At 39.8% G+C, this 22,565-nt stretch overlaps 1 protein-coding gene across 1 annotated transcript; it reads left to right on the forward strand.

Annotated features, from left to right (window-relative positions):
* Positions 1-7,394: 7,394 nt before the first annotated feature.
* Positions 7,395-22,553, forward strand: ankdd1a (ankyrin repeat and death domain containing 1A). The gene is made up of 15 exons (XM_064336641.1): positions 7,395-7,567; positions 9,468-9,571; positions 10,653-10,751; positions 12,118-12,216; positions 12,426-12,530; positions 14,117-14,215; positions 14,790-14,888; positions 15,643-15,741; positions 16,288-16,386; positions 19,078-19,176; positions 19,425-19,523; positions 19,893-19,988; positions 20,092-20,293; positions 21,061-21,192; positions 21,501-22,553. The coding sequence occupies exons 1-15, from the start codon at positions 7,534-7,536 to the stop codon at positions 21,560-21,562; spliced, it is 1,527 nt and encodes a 508-aa protein (XP_064192711.1). The 5' UTR covers positions 7,395-7,533; the 3' UTR covers positions 21,563-22,553.
* Positions 22,554-22,565: the final 12 nt, after the last annotated feature.

The raw sequence follows: 22,565 nt of genomic DNA on the forward strand, positions 1-22,565 counted from the left end.
CTTATGACTGAATCCACGCACCCATGTTCCAAAATCTAGTGGAAAACTTTCCCAGAAGAATGGTTGTAACAGCAAAGGTAGGACCAACTCCATATTGATATCCATGGTTTTAGGATGAGATGGTCAACAAGCACATATGAGTGTGATGTTCGGGTGTCCTCATACTTTTGGCTATGTAGTGTATGTAATATTAGCATGCGCTTAAGTTAATGTAGCCATTTTAAGTAAGCAGTTAATTCTGAGATTCTGTGGGTCCATTGATTTTGACAGAGATTTATAAATTTGGTTGTTCTTTCTGTTGAATTGACTGAACTTTGACACATTTTTTTAAAAATGATTCCTCCTACACTTTACCCGTCATTGCCTTTGTAACACTGAAGCCTTTCGCCTCCGCTTCACAATAAGCTTTGAGTATAGTTAAAAAGGGAACTTTTGCAGTATGAAGCCATACCTAAACTTGCAAACTCTCCTTCAGAAAGGAAAAAAAATGAAATTTGATGATCACAAGGCTCAGTATGCGAAAGTTTAATAATGACTAATGACTGCTGGCCCAATTTGTTTCTCCAGAGTGAGTTGCGACTTGGTGCAGTTCCTCATAATGGCCACAGTATGCGCCACAGTATGCGCAGCAGTCCTTCATTGGCAGGCGGCCAGTGTTTAAAATGCAGAGGAGGTGGTCTATTTGACTATGTTTGGCCAGCCAGCCACGGAACTAAGGTCCAATGTCATGTGACTGCAGGGAAAGGCATGCAGTCCAGGGGAGTGGGTGTTTACTGCATGAGAGCAAACAGATGAACCGCATTCAGTCAGGTGACCGGAGGATGAAGGCCACTGTGATTGGGATTGAGCCGTGACCTTCAGCCAACCTCTTCAACAGCAAGGTCTGGATGCTAACCAAACTAACATAGAATATTTCTGCATTTAGCATACTGTTTGTAACATTATGCAAATTATGTTGTAATTACTTAAACTTGAAATGTGAGCAGCAGAACATTCCAAAGAGTCCTGAGGATAGTGAATACATTCCCCAGAAGAGCTCAGGCCTCCAAGAACTGCACACTGAAACATGCAAAGGGTGAGATCATTCGCAGTGATGTTCGCCTTTAATCATCTTTCCAGTCTTCAGAATAAGAGTGGCTATTCTGTCAGATATTTACTCTGCAGGATGTGGTTTCAGGCCCTTTTAAACACAACTTCCTGTGGGTCTGTGCTACAGTTTGATGCAATGGCTCATGGGATAAAATGCTTTCTCAACAACATGTTAGAGGCTTCATGTTAGCTACAAACCCGAGTGTTTGTTTCTCTTCAACATTTGTAATAATTTTCAATGTAATCCTGCCTAATTGAGGAGTTTTCTCTTTCTGTTAAACCCTTTATTTCATTGTATAGGCTACTCTTGTGAGTTATTGAAGCATTTAAAATAAAATGATACATAAAATACTTTCAGGCCACTATACTCTGAAACCCAGGCAGTAGCCATAGTGTTACCTCAGAGAGGGAAAACCTGAGTTTTTTTTTCTTTTTTCTCTTTTCTTTGAACTCATCAAATTTGAGAGGTAATAAAAAGTCATGAAAAGTCCTTCATGTTCACCTGGCATATTCCTGAAAGGTTGCCAAAAGCAATATTTTCTGACAAAACAGTGTATATATCAGCAACAGCGACATTTTTAAAGCAACATTTCAGTATATTCTGGGATTACATGAAGATTATCGAGTTAAACTGATTAAAGACCATATTCAGAGAATTTTCTACTTTTACTCCAACCACAATAAAGCATTGCATTCATCTGATGGCTGTCAAATTAATTGTGTCAGCTTATCAGCATATGATGCAATGCCCAAATAGTATGTGAAATTTACTTTAAAACTTTTACAAATGTATACATACTAAATATTTAGAGATTGAAAAGATCACATTTAATTTGAAACAAATATACTGTATATGGTAGTAATATTTGGGCTGGAAAATAAGAAACCATTTACAGTACTTTTCTTTGAATATATCATTATCATTTGTGTATCATTGGATGTTGCATTATTTTTGTTTTGTGTGTCTACAAATGTTGCATTTATGCACTGTACAAAAAAGTTTTGTATTTTGTTTTTATGAGTGAAACAGAAACAAACACCACTATGCATGCTCACATATCTCTCTCTCTCTCTCTCTCTCTCTCTCTCTCTCACACACACAAACACACAGGGATGTATTGTAACAAAAATGTGCTCCATCTCAAGCTCAGTAACCAAATTAAACAGCATAGAGCACTGGAGTGAAAAATTGATTTTCCTGTACTCAACCCACTCAACTTATGGCACTTCAGCTATTTCTATGTAAATAATTGGAAAGATTAGTCAGTCGTGCTGTCACAATTTTTACAGTGCATTGCAAAATTATTGCTCAGCATCCCTGGGGAGTTGGATTTTTTAAAGTTTCCTAATCTTCGTGTCACTAGAATCCATGGAAAAGTAATGTATATGTGCATAAGTGTGTATGTGCATAAACCTGACCCTTGGTGAAACTTAGATAACACAACATAAGTACAAGAGGACTTCTTCTTACAAGAATCATTATTGATGTGTGGTTATTTGCCAGTAATATTCCAGCATTGCGGCAGGGAACACAAACACAAACGCAAAACAAGCTAGCCCAGGATACGTGGACACATTTCTGCAGGCTAACTGGAAGCAAAAGCAACACTAATCGTTAGTCTTACAGATAGGCTGCAGTTGTGCATCCTACAGTAAATCCACCTTGTCGAATGAGGCTTGTGATAAACATGTAAGGTCAAGTTGGAGATGATACCAGTTGAAATACATGTACTGTAGCATATGCAGTTGGAGAGTAGTGGCTGGCGAACATGGTGTTGCAACACAGGTAGGCCACTTTCCTCACAGCTGAACAACTGATGTTCAGTTTACTGATCTAGAAACCCAGATCCCTGGGAGACTAATCATAGTCTTGTTAAAACACGGAGTGGCAATTTTAACCAGTCTGTTAATATCTAGCTGTAAAACATTTTATAGCACTGCTGTACATTTCTAACCAGTGTTGATTTTCACAGAAAAGAGAGATGGAAGTGGCTAACCTACCTTTAATTTTTGGTTCTCTAATGCACTGCTCATAAATTATTTTTTTTGGTACAGACTGCGAAAAACCATCCTGCCTTCGCTATGATAGGGACATTTATATTTTTTAAATGCTAAAACCACATAGCCAACTCAATTAGTATTCTTTCTTAAAAGATTGTGACATTTTATTTTGGAACAAATGTCTTTTTGGTCTCCATAGCAACATAGGACCACTACAATCCCTGGATTTTTGTGTATTACGCTTTGTCGTACACTCTACCACAGTGCTGCTGTTCTGTGGAGTTTTCAGAGGTTTAGAGGTGCTTGCGGCTTTCTGACTTCTGTATCATAAAAACTAACTGAGTTGTGAGTCCCCTAAATCTTCACCAGAACTCACACAATGCCTCCTGCAGGCTGTTTTAGCACAGACATTTATGCACACACACACACACACACACACACTATATATATATATATATATATATATATATATATATATATATATATATGTATATATATATAAATGAGACATAAATGATTGCTTTTAGCCATTGCCAGGTCAAACATATCCTTGATTCCGTGGCCTGTGGCTCCAGTACACCTCTAGAAAAAGCAGAGCTTCAAATGCGGCTGTAACACATTGGCTGACTCTGAAGTCTTAGCAGAGAATGCTCGGCACGCTCACAGGGCTGGTTCCTTGTGTGCCCTGAGAAACAGCACTCAACAACAGTGGAATTTCTGCTTCAGAGCTTCTGCGGCTACATATCCTTTTCAGTTGAAGGAGCCACTTATCTTTATTCTATTGTTCGAGTACCAATTAAATAGTGCTGTAAAAGAAGCTTTCCTGGCCCTACTCGGGAAAAAAAAAAAAAAAAAAAAAAACAGAAAAGCCAACCAGTAAACATTTTTATTTATTAATATGTTTTTGCTTAATATTTTGTGGTACAGGGTGCAAGGCTTTTTCTTTAAAATTATGTGAAAATCTAAATTATTCACTAAACATTTCTATTGAGTTCTCTGTACAGAAGAAATACAGAATATTATCAATTACTCTAGAAAGAATAAAATAACTTATTCATTATCCACGATAAGTTTCTGTATTTGTTCAATTGTTATGCACACCTGTTGTTCAATGAGTGTAGACTACGTCACACTGTTCTTGTCTACAAAAGAACACATTTTAATACTTATTTCGTTTTGTGTTCTTGTTGAAAGTCTTTGTCTATAAGCACCAAAAAAACTTCCAGTCACGCAATCACAATCTTCACGACAATTTTAAAATAAAAAAATAACTCACATAATGAATCTCTCTTGCATAGTATTTTCATCCGACCGGTACTACCTATTTGCCAGATAATGCTGAATATAGGTTCAAAGGAGAAAATCCATTAAGAATGGCTTAATATATTTTTGCCTAATGTTATCAATCATTTAAATCACCTTCTTGGCTCCGATCTCCTTATTTGAGTGACACTTTCTGAGTCTCCAAATTATACTTGGTGCGCTCCATCATCAGCCAGCCGTGCTGAAACAGTCTGCCTCTCTGATGCTACAGTATTTACCTACTATTTCTGTAGTGAATCAGATCTTTGAGTGGGGTTTTGAAACGTGCAGTTGTGCATTTACACAAACTGCAATTATTTCTGGGGCTAGAAGTTCAGCAGGGATCCCCTGCACACTGGGTTAGGGAGAAAAAACAAATTGCGGTAGTTCCTAGGACAAACAAGCTCTAGTGTAACTCCAGTTTTTCTGGCACAAGACGAGGTGACCCAACTCTAAAGGACAGCTTAAGATACTATGAGCAAATATACATAGCATTTTGCAGGAACACATAAATTTAACTTTGGTGTAAAACCTACAATAGTCTCCTTCATTATTTTAGTATATTATGTTGGCCTTACATTACATGCTTCATTATTTATTTGTACTTCTTCTGAAACAAGTTAATTAGCATGTATTAGTTTACCTCAGCAAACATGATTAGTTGCCAGAGACCTTAGTCTTTAGCTATTGATGAGCCTATGATGGGCCACTATCTACAAGGCCCACAGCATACCTACTCCCATCGCATATGCTCCACTGCCCATCTGAACATAGAGACCTGAGCAATTAAATCAAGGGTACAAAATACTTACCAAACCATTGTTCTGTTGATGCTCCCAAGCACAATGTTTAACTTAAACATAAAAGCAATCATCTACACTGGAAGAAAGAAAAAGAAGGAGAGAAACAGAAAGGATGGATGAACAACAGTCTTGTATAGTATGTCCTGCCCTAGAATAAAAAGAGAGAGAAAAAAGAAAATCATGGGACAATCTGTCACTCCACATTATACAAGCCACTGATGAAATACATTTTGTAACAACACTATTACAATATTGAGGGCTATTTCATTTATACATAGTCACATTGCTTTACAGTGTGTCTGCAACACAACTATAGGTCATGCAATGTTGTAATGAGGCAATACTGTTATTACCCATCTCTCCAACTTTTATGAATAATTAATCTGCAGGCCGAAACAGACGAGAAAATGCAAAATGTAGGCAAATCTCCCATGGGCATAGGCTTGGACCGTCATGTCAAGGTGAGCCCATGAGTCACAGGTAATACAATACATATTTACTTTTTGCATTTTTAATATATATTTATCATATCATACATTATTTATTATTATAATTTATTTATTCCAATTATTAATCATAATTTATATCATAACTCTTCACTAATATGTTTAAAGCAGCCATGTAATGTTGTCAAGCTAAGGGTGGTACTTTTGTGTACTCACACATGCTGGTTGAAGATGAAAGCTGGTTCCACATCTGTTAGGAGAAAATAAGAGTGCACTGTAGAAAGTGACAGATGTCAGGGGTTGTACTAGGAAATCCCATTCTGTCTCCAAAGTGGCAGCGACTGAGTTCAGCACAGCTATCCAGCCTCCAGCTATGGTGCTCTCTTGACATTTTCTGCTTTCTTCTTCTAGTTAGGCTCCGTTCTGACAATACTGAATGAAATGCTTGGCCTACACCATGCCATCACACACTGACGATTCAAGCAGGTCCTGAAAATGGTAATCAATCCCTTTTGATGACTGCATGTTCTGTTATCTACTATCCAACTTATACACACTTCATTAGGTCAGTCATAATTTTGACTAGATGTAGCTCAGATCATAACCAATGCCGAAATGCTCAGAAATATGGCCGGGCCATGTTTTTGAAATTGCCAAAGCATGTTGTGCAACGTGATTACGTATATGACTACATTTATAGGGTTACCGCTTTACACTCAAGTTTCATCCTCTATTAGCCTACCTCACAAGCAAGCATATTGGGTACAACTGCGGTTAGAATTTTAATGTTGCCAGTTAGAGCTATTATGAAATGCGTGTGACCGTTTATGGTACAAAGGTCCTAGCTGTCAAAAACTGTCCGGTTACGCCCACCATTTACTGGTGCCACCTATCATGTTGACTCATATCGTCCCTTGTTTTAAATAGCTTGGGGAAGAGCTCCTTCTTGTGGAATATATTTGAAAAACATGGTCTCTGCCACCCCCTTTTCGTCGTCGTTGTTAGGACTGAGTAGTATTTCACGTAACATTCTCTTTGAATGTTTAAAACTTTAACCGGTTCCAAACACAGCTGTGCTTATATAAAAAGCCAGATGCGCTATCATTGTATCTTAGTTGGAAACTGGACATTTACAATGAGTTATGTTGTCATTTACAGACAACAAAAAAAAAGTTGGTTACAGTGCTATACGCTTAATGACAGACGAGATCAGAATGGAAATTTGGAACTAGTTAAAGACTTTATAAATCCAATCCATGACTCCAACATAATAAAATAGGCCAGTGTACATGAAAGCAGCTGTTGTTTTTGAGTTCCTCGATGGCTGTTTTCCCATTAGTTTTCATTACTTACGAGACCGAATGGGTGCCAATGATATAATTTGATGAATACCAGAAAGGTAAATGTTCTTGGCAAGTGTATGGACAGAATTGTTGAAAAACCGTGGAAGGTCTTAACCTTGGGTGAAAACCTGTTGTCCCAGTCACAGTAGTAAGGATCAGTAGCCGACAGAGCAATCAGTGCATACTATCATTGATAAAGAATCGTTATGCTTTTCGTGTGTGTGCTTGTGAGTGTAGCATACAATTTTTTTTTTCTTACAAGAACGTGCCGTCTATTCGCACTAGATCCAGTGGATCCAGATAGCTCAGATATAAATGAAAATACTGTCATTAACGAAATTATAGCTAGTATCACGTAACTGATTCTGATGGCTGCTCGTGGATGTGGGCAGGTCCACACAGCACCCGGATGTGCATCTAGTCTAGCGGCAGGCTTCAATATTGTATCCTGGATTTGTGCAGTCGGAATAAAACAATAATGTGGACGTCCGAAGCCTGAAAGCACTATGCCGTCGTCTTAAAATTTAGCGTTTTCAATTAACCCAAAGCATGGAGGACGATCTGGTGTCAGAGGATGATATTTGTAAGTACACACCGTTTTTTCCCCCCAATGAGATCTGAGAGCTGGATTTAGTATTTGTTTGCAGCTTTGCATCAGTGAGTGAAATGCTATATAGCCAGCAAATATAACTGTGAGTTAACACCGTGTAGAGTTCTTATTCATTTGTAATTGGGCTCTTATTTGACTTCGCGGGAAACTTGCTGTTTATTCAACACCCCTAGTAGTAGTATTTCATCATTTAGATCACATATTCTACTGGAAAGATAAACAGCTTGCTGTAGACATCTGGGTGCAGCGTACATTCTTATTAGCTGTAAATTAGCCACAGAAATAAATGTTTCTCTGTTTATTGGAAAGTCTGTTATTTATGTTCAAGGTTTCTATTATTGTAAAAGGATGATGTACATTAAATCCTTCTTTTTTAAATGCAAAAATTCGCAAAAGGCCTTCTTTGCACTTAAGGCATTATCTCTGTCTATATAATTCCAGTTAATTATGGCCATACCCTAAATTATAGCTATGAGACTTTGCTGGACTGTAAAAAAAAAAAAAAAAAAAAAAAAAAACAGTATTTATACAGTAAAATGTTCACAATTTACAGGATTTCACTGCTTTTTTTAAACACTGTTAAAGTCATGACATACTTTGGCAATGACTCATTTAACGACCATCCCATAAAATAACAGGATTAATACAGTTTTATACAGTTTTTTAAATCTTCATTAAATAGTTCATTAAATGCTGCCTTTTTACTGAGTGTTTTCTTTTTTCAATGTATTTATTATTATCAATTATATTTCAAATGGCAGCACAAATCCCAGTGGGCAACGACTTTGATGACTTGATCTAATAGGCTATATAATAATGCTTGTGATAATGCATTCATTATTTACTCTTTAGGCTACACAGTACCACAGAGTCACAGTACCATATCTTGTTATTTCATATGCATGCAGATAGATTTGTGGACTGGAGTAATTTGAGAAACGCACCAAGTTTTCAGGATATGTGCTATCTAAATTTTGAACAATTTATTTTTATTTAAACTTTTGTTCTCGCAACATCAGTTTATGCTAGGCATTCTAGAATCAGGTTTTCCCCTTGCTAGGTGTGGTATGAGTTAGAGCCATCTTTGAAAGGTGTCATTGTCTCATTGCCTCATATTCTAGTTTATAGGATTTTGTTCCAGTTTACTGGAAATTACTTATAAATTGAGCTTATTTATCTACTTGAAAATGCAAGACAAACTTTAATTCAGCAGCTGAATGGGTAAGATTTATTTGCACAAACTGCTAGGTTTATGTGTGTGGAAAATGTTATCGATAATTATTGAGTCACAGTAGGACACACATGAATAACCTGTCTCACTTAAGAAGATTTATGCACTCAAACTATAATAATGTTTCTCTGAACAGCAAAGTAGAGAAATGTGAAACTGCGGCTCTAAAAGGAACTATTCCATTATCTGTGGATGCTGTTCTCAGGACCGAAACAGTTGTTTGCTGAAAAAGCAGTTTAGTTTTTGGGTATATATGTTGGGTATAACTCAGGCTTTTTTAAGCTTTCCATTTCATTCAGTATTGGAATTTACCCTCAACCTCAGCTGTTGGAATTTCTATCTCTGAACTGTTGTAATGGTTATGGGGAATATGATTGAAATGTTTTATGACTGTTTAAATGGCCATCATTAAGTCTGGGCAAGAAGTCAAACTGATTACTGAGACAGACATTAAAATAATGGCAGTTTAGTGTGTGGCAGTTGTGGACGGTGGCAATGGTTATAAATGTACTGCAGGCAAGCAATGGAGAAAAAATACCATGCAGAATATATATTGCAGAATATATTGTATTGTGAATAAATTAACTGGACAGGCTGGCAAATTAATGCTTGACAGAGACTGAGGCTTGTATCCTGTTTCAGTGCTCCGGTCTGAGAAGGAGTTTCATGATGCAGTGAGGAGGAATGACACCGACAAAATGCAAGAACTGATGAAAAAAGGGGTTGACATCAAGGCCAAAAACAAAGTGAGTTTTTCAGCAAAAAGCAGCATTTGCTGACACATCTGCAGGTCCCTTTTCTTTCTGGTGATTTTCTTATAATTTTACCGCCATACTTATTCGCCGAGTGTTAGTCTGGAATTCATCTGACAAATGGGTTTGTGACTAATTGGCACAGTTTAAGGTCCTGTTCTCCTACAAGTATCTCCCTGCCATTTATGTACAAATATTATGTTTATTGAAAGGCATGGGGGAAATGTGTATGCCCCATTAATCAACAATAATCTGTAAATGAACCATAAACAAAGAAAAGTCCATTAACTCACCAAGAGAGCTGAAAGAGACTGTTTACTTCAGCAAAGCCACCATCACTGTTGCAGAGATCTGTCACTTTGCAGAAGGGAATGTTTTTGACACCTTTAAAGCCATTGAAGAAGGTGGAAAAATGAATGTGGTGGAGGCTTTTTCCATTGCACGAGTAGACTGCTGCTGGCATAAGATATTAACAAGTAGGCTACTGAAATAACAGGAAGTCCCTGATCAAAGGAAGTCTAGCCCACATGGAAATCAATAGCTCTATGGTCATTGTTTTGTTTCAGCCAGTTTCACATTAGGGCTTAGTGAAAAAGAAAAAAAAAACACTTCTTGTTGCCTTTGAAACAGGACATGCTCCCGGTTTCACATAAGATACGGAAATGTGTAATCTGATCATAGCTTTTTCGTATTGGAGATTGTTTGCTCTTTCCCTACTGTATGTCTTCCTTGTGTAATGTGGAATTTCAAGTCTAACCATGCTGACATTGAGCACCTATTCCTTACCGTTGTACTTAAACACACAAGATCACTCCTCACGTGAACAACACTGCTGGAAGATTTTCTACACAGACATTAGTAATTGTCCATAACTTCATAATGCTGATGAATTACTTTTCATAATTTTATTAATTTTATAATAAAACATTTTGTTGTCATACACTGCTTGATTAATGAGTTTTCTTCCTCCCAGTTAACTGCTCTGGTTTTATTGCAACGTTCTTCTGCTGCTCTGTTGGCCTATGCGATGCCTTGCCGACCCCAGCCTCCCTTGCTTTCTATGATCCTCTTCCAGATCGACCGGAAGGCTCTGCACTGGGCCGCGGGAATGGGAAACGAGCGAGCTCTGAGGCTGCTGCTGGACCACGACACTGAGGTGGACGTTGAAGATAGCGTAGGTGCCCACAGCGTGCCCCTGGCACGACGCCTCGCCCCCTCGTGCTGCTCCTGCCCTGTTGTCTTTGGTCACGGTTTCATGCTCCACTGATTCCCAGTCCTGGTCGTGGGAAAGCTGCTGTGCACGTTGGGTCTTCATTTCAGAACAAACATGGCTCCTTTGTCTGATCGCACTGTAGTGCTGCCTTTTTTGACGTTCCATGGTAGGTAATATGTGTAAAAATTGATGGGCCATTGCAGGTCAGTGCGCTGCAAGGAAGATAACAGTGGTCTCATAATTATCTTCATTAATGTGTTCCTCTTAAATGTAGGGCAGCTGTCTTATTTTATTCAGTTTAATTAGATGTTAGCAGAACAACTGATTTGTCTTAATCAATTACCTAGAATGCATTCAGCAATTTGCGCATGTGGCACGTGAACAAAAACTCAGTGAGATGAGAAAACCTTTCATCTCTGATAAAATGCACCTCCAACTTAACTTACTGTATACAACTGACAAGAGAAGCAAATTCATGAACAGTGTTCATTTAAGAGCTCGTTCAGTCTTGAACTATGCACTGTTAGAATGTGTAAGTGTATCCCTCAGACCAGAATTAGGAAGCACTGGCTTGCTGTATGGAGCAGCTACTCCTCTGTGGACATGCATGAGTTCCTCTCCAATTCTGCTTTTAAATGCAGGTGGCCTTGACTATTCCCTATGTGTGCCCTGCTTCGAATATTTTCAAAGCTTTTCCACCTCTGCTACATCCATGAATTGACTTAGAGGACATAGTACTTTTTAATGCATGGAGAGCCCTATGGATGAGTGAAGGCTTTACATCCATCGCTCCTGACAGGGGCTTGGTCTTGCACAGCACATGAAACCCAGGGATGCTGGAAGTGAGCATAGTGTTCCAGAAAATCTTTTCTCTCTCTCTCTCTCTCTCTTTCTGGCATGCACTCCCTCTTCCCCTGTTCCCATCTCTCTCTCTCTCTCTCTCAAGCACACGCACACACAAACACATATAACACACACACGCTCACACACACACACATGCACACACACACAGGCACACACCATGAAGCAAGGCCTCAGGGTATTTCTGTGGTTACTGGGAACCTTGATAAATATTTTATGGCATGTAGTTCAGCCACGTGACATTTTATGTTTGAATGCCTAAAACAGGTCTGTGTTCTTCTGAGCTAGATAGAATAACATTATAGCCACTGTTGTAATATCATTTCTACGTGTATGTATTTGCTATTCAGTCAATGCAGTTGAAATTATGAGCTGTCCATCCCTCTTCATTGGAAAAGCAAAATGAACCATAGTCACTAGGTCATAGGTTGTTCAACTTACACAATGAGGGGTTGTTTTCTTGCAGTTTGGTATGAACGCTCTGTTGCTGGCATCCTGGTTCGGGCACCTCAAGATTCTCCAGATCCTGGTAGCATCTGGAGCAAAGCTAAACTGTGTAAACAAAGTAAGCCACTTCTCAATGGGCAGAGGCGATCAACGCGGAATATTCACATAGTCAAGCTTATGGTGTGTGTCTGTGTGTGTGTGTGTGTGTGTGTTCATTTACCGTGATGTGTTTATGATCTTAATTATTTTAGAACTGGACTTGTATCTCCTTATAAGCAAACCTCAGCCATGTAGGTGGCTCACTGTAATTATGCTCTCTTGCTTCAGAAAGGCTTAAATCTCCTGCACTGTGCTGCTCAGAGGGGTCACATTAAAGTGCTTGAGTTCATTATGGAAGACCTGGAGGACGTGCAACTGGACAAGAGGGACAAGGTGAGGCGTAGGTCTGGATGCTCCTGTCTTTATAGGGCTTTCCCAAGGGGAGGCAGTCAGAGAAGATGCAATATCGTTACAGCCCTGCATGCTCTGGAGACTTAGTACCAAACCATGGATGCCGCTATTGCTCTGAAATGAGAATACATCAAATGAAATAACAGTCAATATGACAAAACACATTTTTATTTTGATTGACTGTCAAATAAGCCATGGGTAGCTCAGGAGAGTCTAAGTAACGCCTGCATTATCTTCATGAGTTGTGCAAACGCTTTGTATTCAAAGGTGGAACTGCAGACATAGTGGCTGTGCTTTACAGTTGTACATATTGTGCCTTGTTATCAGAGTGATTCATTCTTTACATCAGTAAAAGTTGGCATCATGCCTGCTTAAAGAGACCTCATCCTGGGAATCTGTGAATCACGGACTGATAGGTGTCTCTACTCGTCCTATATCCTGCCTGGCACTGAACATAAATATAAAATAAGTTTATTCTACAATGACTGATATCACAGCTTTAAAAGCAGTGGTATAAACATCCAACCAGAAGAGTGCAGCTCACATTTCACTGGCTATAACTGACATCCTGCAGCATGGATCACTTCCCCAGTCACATCACGGCGACTTTATGGCATTTCTTTGTCTAGCGTGGGGGCAGCTTCTTTATTTTGAGTCTGAGTAGCGTGTTTGTCATGCGGATGTTTGTGAAAACACATTTGAAAAATTAAAAAATGTTTATTTTTTCTTGTTTTTCGTTGGACAGCTCTAAAGAGCTGGGATCGGGTTTGTGTACTCTCATGTCCCCTCCCTCTGTACACGAGAAGTGTCCTTGGTGGAGCGGGTGAGGTGTGGTCGCTCAAGGCACGGAGCGGAATGACACAATCAATAATGTCAATTACAGAAAGTGCTCGGCGGATCCTACACCGCTCTTTGAGACTTTCATTAATGAATTGGCAGTAGGAAGTGGCTTGGGAGCAATACTTTCAGGGCGCAGTGGATAAACATTTGTGACTAATTTCCCTCCTTAAGCACATTCTTTGAGACCTGGAGCAATGGAGTGATGGAGGAGGGGAGAGAGGGATGACCTCGGTTACCCCTTTTGAGGATTGCTGTCACAGCTGCATAAGGGGAGACAGGGTTATAAATGAATAGATAAATAAAACTGATTAAATAATAAAGGCACTTCTATCTCTCCTATCTCGCTGCAGCAGCCGGTTCATTAACTCTGATTGGTGGCTGACGGTAGAATGTATGCATTAAGCTATGATGAGAGAAATATGCAGGTTCTGAATACCCTTGTGCACGCTGATGAATGGGTTTCTCCTGGAAGAGTCAAGAGCACCGAACAATAATGCTTAGTTACAACTGTCAGTTTGTATGTCCTCATTGGCCCTTGGAAGGAATGTTCAGCATTGCGGGGTAGGTCATCCTGTTAAGGCATTGTTCCAGTAGTTTAGCAGCCAAGCAGGGCAATGCACAGTTGACACTAGCGTCCACAGGGAAGGGAGGGTTTCAGTTGAGCACGATGGCAGGGTCTCATCATGCACGTATTCTCTGACCGCACTCATCCCCCCCCTTGCCCTCAGTCCGACAGGACGGCACTTCATCTGGCCGCAGAGCATGGACAACTGGAAATAGTGGAGTTCCTCATTGGATTCGGCTGTGGCCATGGTCTCAAAGACAAGGTAACCGCACCCCCTGTCCCACCCTGGCTCAAGACAAGGAAGAAGCTGAAGAAGACGACTTGCTGACTGTTTGACTTAAGGAGAACATGCCCCCTCCCCCCCAACAAGAATTTAATTTGCTCAGGGCAATGTTTGATAGGCGGAGTGTGAGTTCTGTGCTGTTATTGATTTTGATAGTGCAGTGTATCATCTCCCTTTATTAACCTGAGAATAACTCAATATCCCTCTGAATCCTTCTCTACCCAGCACACTCTCACAGAAGTTAATGTAAAATAGAACACAGGCAAGTGAGTCAGAGGAGTACCCCTACTTCAGCTTCAGTGGTTCTTACATGGGTGTTTGTGGAATAGCCATGATTAGGGGCACTATTGGGTGATTCCAAATCCGTGAGAAAAATAATAAAGTAAATTTTATACATTTACTTTTTAAATGTAAATACTTTTTAAAAAAATCTACACCATGTCATCTTAATGACAGCATGACTAGGGGGAGTCACTGGGGAGGGAAGCGGGCATGAACGTGTAAGATAAACAGGATAATAAGGCAGCAATACATCCTGATGTTTTTCACACAGGAGCTGAACACTGCACTACATTTAGCTGCCAAGCATGGACACGACAGGGTGCTGCAAAAGATTCTGGAGACCGGCGTGGACATCAATGAGAAAAACATTGTGAGTGGAAGGCTCTGTTCTTTTTTATTTCTGCCTGTAATGGGTTTTGTCCAAAACTGGAACCTCTCTGCTGAGTTTTAAGTGTAAAATGAGAGCCATTCAACTGAAACATAAAATTAGCCCATGAAACCCTTGGTGTTGGTCTTACAACCTTTTCGAGATGTATGACCAAAAACTACGGTGACCAGACATCTTTGCATCATGTACATGGTCCTCCAATTAATCTGGTCACCCTACCAAAACACCCTATTGCCAAATTTACTTCTGAAATGTAAATTATTATTTTAAACATAACTGTTTCACTCATTTTGTAATTCGACAGCAATTGCATAGCAAATTTATTTTTTGGTGAATCTATTCATTGTAACTGTAATTTCTGTCATGTTTTTGATACACTCAAGTTGGGCAGGTTACACAATGAGCGCACTTCCGATGAAAAAGATTTTCATTAACTCTAGATGAAAGAATATGAATTTTTAAATGATCATGTGTATTCTGTTAATATTTCATATTTTGAGAATTATTGGGAATAGTTTGCTAACTTAACATGCAGAGTATTCAAATAGCATTTATATAGGAATAATTCCATCCTATAGATTTTCATCTCTATGTTCAGGTTATTCTTACATCTGATATGCTTACAAACAGGGTTAGCTGTATTGTTTTGAGTAGAATATATGGTCAAAATTCTTGATATTGTTTGAACATGTGGGAGTCGTGGTGGTTGGATGACACTGTGCCATCTGCAAAACAGGATGGATTGACAGCCTTGCACTTCTGCGCTGATGAAGGGTATTATGACTGTGTCAAACTGCTCTTGGAGTCCTACTGTGACATCAATGCTCTAACAAATGTAAGTTTTACCGATACTTCGTATGCATATTTTCATGTACGTGTAAATGAATTTCCGTAAGAAGAAAATGACCTTTCTGTGATAAAAAAAGGTAAATGCATGAAACAATGCAGAATACATGGGTTCATAAATTTGAAGAATATCTAGGTATATTTCTAGCTTCCCACCAAGCTTTATCAGGTAATGTCTGCAGGGGTGATATACAGTGAGCTTCATAATGTTTGGGACAAAGGCATATTATTTTTTTCTTGATTTGGCTCTGTACGCCACAATTTTAGATGTATAATCAATCAATTTACATGTGGTTAAAGTGCACATTATCAGATTATATACATATATCTTTGTCCCAGACATTATAGAGCTCGCTGTAGCAACCCAAAAAAGCAAGGTTCCTAAGCAATGAAAATATGGGGACTAGCCATGGGTAAAATGAGTTTGAGACCTCTGTGGTGCACGCGGGGGTCCTTACATGAAGGCTATTATGGGCCCTATCAAATGTGCTTTCCAGTGACTCAACCCATCTTCTGCGGGGTTTTATTTCTGCAGAAGAATACGAATGCCCTCCATTACGCTACCCAACACGGCCATGGAAAAGTGGCAAGACTGCTGGTGGACCACGGAATCAACACGGACGCCGTGGACAGTGTAAGTGGTTCTGGAACCCACTCTTGCGAGCGCGAAGGGGAAAAAAAACAGTGCTGTGTGACTGTTATTAATGTGCTACCAGGTTTTGCTCAGAAAATAAAGGATGAGGTGTTAGAACGGGACGTACCTGCCTCGCAGCTGAGCGCATCAGGCGTGCTGGAGTCAAAGACAAAGCCTATTGAATCCATTTGTCTTCTACCCCTTCTAATAAATCACGTACAGTCCTGCGGGGCAGTGGGGCCAGCTTAATCATGGGGCGCTCTGTCTACTTCTGTGAGCACAAGTTGCAGTTCCCTGAAGGCCCATCAGAGCTGCTATCCACCTTGTGCGACCCTTGACCTTTACTGGAACCGCTAAGTGCATTTTGTGGACATCTGGTCAGATCAGATTTGCCCTTTGTTCTCCTTTGCCCTTTGCCCAAGGCAAGGGGAATAAGTGTGACCCTGTGTCAGCCAAGATAAGGCCCTGTGCACTGCAGCCTAACTATTGCCAAGAGTTACAAAACATGTTTATCCTGAGCCCCTCCTGTAACATGACCTCCATTGGCCCAGCAGGCAATGTTTATTTTATAAGGGATTTTATGAAGTGTTATTTCTGAAGTATGCAAACATAAACGTGTAATGGAATCCTACTTGGGGGTCCCCAGACCCCAGTTTGGGAACCTCTGCAATAGACAATCAAATCAAATCAGTTTTATTTGTATAGTGCTCTGAACAGAAAACTGTCACAAAGATGCTTTACTCAGTAGCAGAAAAAGAGCAAAACCAGAGTAGAAACCAGGCCTGAAACTCCAGCACATGAGATAAAGAACTCCCAGTGGGGAAAAGAAACCCTCAAACCTCAAATGGTGGCGAGAAAAAACTCCCCAATGGGAAGAAATCTCGGGAGGAACCCCGGCTATAGATATGTAACAGAGATCTAGCACAGAAAATAAAATGGGTTGAGTAGGTTACAGTTGAGGTAATAAACTAACTTGAATAAATTGTATAGTTCAGTATAGTGTAGTTTACAAGTGCACGGTGATGCATGTGGAGCATTGGCTGCCTTAAGGCATGGACATGAACCATGGGAGGAACGGGGCTGCAGCAGTCTACAACCACAGAGCAAGGGACAGGGCTGGAGCGATCCCGTGAACTCTGGGTGAGGAAGCAGGACCAGAGTGGTCCGTGAACTCAGGGCGAGGGAGGGGCAGGAGCCCAGGGACAAAATAACGGGAGAAGATGAGGATAGGCACTATAAAGTATACCATGTCATTACACTATGTCAAAACAGAATACATGTAGTCTCTGTGCCAAAAAACTAGAATAAAGACTTGGATAGAAGCTCCATCCTGCTACTATACAATTTTCGGCCTCCAGCGTATGTAACCTATGACGGCTAAGGCAGCGGCTACTGTGAGCCTTCCTACTGGAGCCCCAGCCTGATTTCAGTTTATTTTATAACCCTGCAGGGCTAACTCAGACCATACATTCAGGAACTTGGCTAAACTACCTTCCTGCCTATTAGCTAAGCTGATAAGCGAATATCTGCTGGCTTGAGAGGCAGTGGTGCTATGCGACAGAACTGACCCACTATACTGAAGTAGAAATTGAGTTTCTGTCTCTGTCATTGAGAAAAAGAGAGGTAATCATTCTATTTCACTTGTTCAAATTGCATTATTTGATGCATGATCCATCCATCAATCAAAAGGTAGGGCAATTCTGTGCAGAGAAAGTATGTTTTACCTTTTGCTTCAGTTTTAGAACTAAAAAGCACCTTGGATTTGATGGTACTAATAAAAGGAAAGTGCATATATCTTTTTAAGATAAACAGCCCAACTGACAGCATCTCTTGTAGTGTAATATTAAGGAACATGCATGTGTGATTTGTGTGTAGAATGGGTTCACTTGAAATAAGTCCTTTTAGTTTTTGAAAGCTGAACACCAGTGACTCAATGGTGCCATCTAATGGTAGTCCTTCACATTTTACATTCCAAACATACTTTAACTGCATCACAGAAGCTATACCTGGGTAGTCCCCATGAACTTCTGTTGAAACTCCCATTGCTTTAACAAGGCACTTATCACAAGGCAATAGATATTATAAAGTGAAAAATGTACATGAAAAATAATAAAAATGTTGTTATTGTTTCTTATGAAGTGAAAAACAAATCATGAAACATTTTCTACATATTGCTGATACTCCACAGTCACAGTATGACACAGTATGAGGAAATGAGAAGCAATGTGATACATTCTATGACACAAAGTAATAACTGGTGCTGTAGTAACTGTATGCAGACTGTGGGAATATCACCTCTTTGTGCAGACTGCATTGACGGATCTCTGGCTCAGACTTCAGAACTGAATTGTCATGCATTCTCGTCACGTGATCAAAACTACTGTACATTAAGATTAAATATATTATCATGAATAATAATGATTATATTCTAGGCAAATGTAATGTGTCACAATGTAACTGACCTCTATCAGAAATGTCTAAGTTGGGAATTTTCCTTTCAGTTGTACTGAGGTTCAGTGGATCCCCTGTATGTCAGCCCGTGAACAGCAGCAGGCCATTTCAGGGCTGATGTGTGAATTTCCTTTTATCTGAACCTCTGCTTCGGTGTACGGGTACTGGATAATTTGTTTGACTCTACAGTGTCTGTGACTTTTGCAAGATGTCTGAGTTCAAAATATTGTGTTTCAACAGCAACATGCTACACCTCTTCATATGGCCGTGTTCTACAACTATGCAGAGATAGTGAGGCTACTAATTGATACGGATTGTGACCTGGACATTCCAGATAATGTGAGTGATGTGTTGAATTATTTGAAAAGAAAAGTGCATGCATTACACAAACACACACAAACACACGCAAACACACACACACATACATACACACACACACACACATACATACACACACAGTCGCACACACACACACACACACACACACACACACATTTTTACATGTTATCAAACAATCATGTAATGAATGACTGATATTCTCATGGTAATAAGTGTCTAGCTTATTTTAATGTGAATTCTTTTTGTAGAGGCAACAGACAGCCTTGCACATAGCAGCGGAGCATGGACGCCAGGACATTGCTGAAATGATCCTCATTGCAGGGGTCAACTTGAGACTGATGGATAAGGTACCAGAGCAGACACCTGAATGGGTGCATAGTAAATGTTTACTTGGATTAGTCTCACACAGACAGTAAATTACTTAGCGTGTTTAAAGACACTAAACTGAATATAATCTCCCATGATAATATCCTACGAATAAAAAATGCACTTGCTAATGACCCATTTGTTGCTTCAAATGGAATATTTTCTGATTTATCATAGTTTGACTCTTCTACTACATGTTGAAAAGCCTGTGAGATCAATATTTTATGTTACTACCATTGGTTATGCACATTCTGTAATATCTGAAACTTACACCCAGCTCGGTAATACTTCCAGTACTGGGTAGAGCTCAGAAACATTGATCTTCATGAATATTTGCCCATTTCTTTCAGCAAGGAAAGACGTCACTGGAGGTAGCCGCTAGAGGAAACCATGTCAACTTAGTGGACATGATCATCAAAGCTGACAGGTTTTATAAGTGGGAAAAGGTATCACCTTCAGCACACTGTGAAATAATGCAAGGTTAGAACATGGCTTTAGCGGGAGTTCACAGTTCACCTGCTGACTCATCTCCTGACTCCGCCTGTGAAGGACAACATGAACAGCGACTCGGACTCCTGGGAGGGCAGGCACCTGACCTTCAAGCAGGATCACCACCTGGAGACGCAGCACATCCGCTCCGTCCTGTGGAGGCTGGCCACCAAGTACCTGAAGCCCGGCGAGTGGAAGCAGCTGGCCCAGTTCTGGAGGTTCACAGACGCTCATATTCGGGCCATCGAGCAGCAGTGGACAGGTCAGAGCCCACCACTGCAGGCAGCGCACATACAGTCAAGCGGTCATTTCAACTGTAGGTCCTAGGCCTCCTAGTCACATCCAATTGATATTTTTATGCTGTTGCTATGATTAGCACTTTCAGTAGTAGCAGTAGTAGATACTTTTATACTGAGCAAATTACAGAGGCATCAGTCATGGTACATAAGTGCAAATCATAAGAGAAGTGACAAATATGGGCATATATGCTGAATAGTGAGTAGCACAAGGAGAAAAAGTAAATAAATAACTATGCATGGCATTGGTCACATTTTAAAGGGGAACAGAAATTACTGAATATGTTGGTCCTGACCTTAAGAGTAACTTAAGCATACAGGTTATTTAAGAGTAATTTCTGCAGAATATATTTGTAATGTGTCACATGTAACACTTCAAGAAGAAAATGTACAGAACACCACCCCAGTGACTTTCAGTAGTGGGTATGGTATACAAAAAAGTGAGTTAGCTAACTTATTAGCTCATGATGCAGCTAACTGTAAATGAAGCCAGGAAGTTCATAGAAAAGAACTGATATTTTAACAAATGATATATATGGCTCCGGGATTAAAATATTTTCCTTTTTTAAAGACAGTAGCAACTCATTAGTAGTGGTGAATTTGTAATATCCAGGTTGCTAAATGAGTTGCTGACAGGAACAGCAGTGGTCATAGATGAGTGAACCCTCTGAAACAGTAAATTGATTTCACAGTTAAACAGTGACTTCACAGCGATATTGTCAATCGTTTACAGGCACAAAAAGCTACAAGGAGCATGGACACCGCATGCTTCTGATCTGGCTACATGGTGTGAAAATGGCTGAGGAGAATCCCATCAAGGGCCTGTATGAAGGGTTAGTGGGGATCTCCAGAAGAGACTTAGCAGGTGAGTGATTAACAAGTCACGAGCTGCTTCCGATGGAATTTCATGCTGGCAGTCTATTTTAAAACCACAGAACAGTCAACTGGCACAAAACAATCTGTACTTCAAGGCAGTGTTTGTTTTCAAATCCTTCCCTTGCCACAAGGGCCAAATGAGGTTTATCAACGTGATAAAGAGGAAACAGAAACATGCCGTTTGATCACCGGTGGGGGGAGAGATATTTTCTGACTGCAGGAGAGTGTAGTTATATTACATGCCCACCACCCAATCTCATATTAGCCTCATGGTTGCTTTTCTTTTTTTTCCAACAGAAAGCATACGACAGAAGGCCAATGCAGATTCAAACTCCCCAAAGAAATGCTCAGTCATGTGAGCAAGCGTTCCCTACAGACACAGAGGGCTGCTTCATGAACCAATACCATCGCTGTTACGTCACCGAACTTTGAGAGGGAAAACAACAAAACGACTGTAGTTTGAATAAAACAGTTAGACACCAGGATAAAAACTTAATTGTGTACCAGTTTTCTCAAAGTTATGTGACCTTTCTTGGAAGAGCGTTTCAGGCATTTCAAAGGAAATCCAAATGAAGAAAAGATGCGGACAGGAAAAACACAGTGCCATTGAAGTGGAATTTTCCACAGGGTCCTCCAAATCTCCATCTGAAAGGGCTACTACTGTACGTGCCATTCCACAGGCACCTCTGTCCACTCACTGTCGAGCTACAAGCACATTTTCTACAAAGACAAGGAATGCATCTGTGATTATTTTCTTACTCTTGGTGACAGGCTTTGTTCTGACCTTCTCCATAGGACTTTTCAGCTATTTTTTAAAACTGACGTTTTTCTCCATCTGACACTGAAGAATGTCAACTTGAATGGAGCAGCCTGTCTTTTTAATCCGGTAATTTAATACATTTTAACTGAGCAAAATAGCTGGATGCTGACAAATCCTTTAGCCTTACACCCCTCATATTTATACCTGTATCTGTACCCTGAATTCTGACTACTGTCTACCCTACCTGTAATATCATGTGAGTACCTGTCTAAATGAAATTACAGTCTATGCAGAACTATTATATTTAAGATACACCCATTACAGAGTTTGACAACAAACTGATGTCATACTTCGACAGGGTTTCAATGCAATAAATGTTTTCTGTACAAAAATGACCTTTTTCATACAACTGTTAATATTAGCAGGTTTCATGAAGACAAATGCATGTCCTTTCCATGACAAGCAAGAATTGCCTCAACAAAGAAAAATAATGGACCTTTGGACCTAAGTACCAGGCTTCTGAGTTTGTTCTTTTTCTGTCCTTAAAAGGATTTGATTTTTCTTTTCAATAAAACTTTTTTGTGCACTGAGTGGCAGTATTG

The sequence above is a fragment of the Anguilla rostrata genome, chromosome 5 (assembly GCF_018555375.3).
Source record: "Anguilla rostrata isolate EN2019 chromosome 5, ASM1855537v3, whole genome shotgun sequence".
Taxonomy (NCBI): Eukaryota; Metazoa; Chordata; class Actinopteri; order Anguilliformes; family Anguillidae; genus Anguilla; species Anguilla rostrata.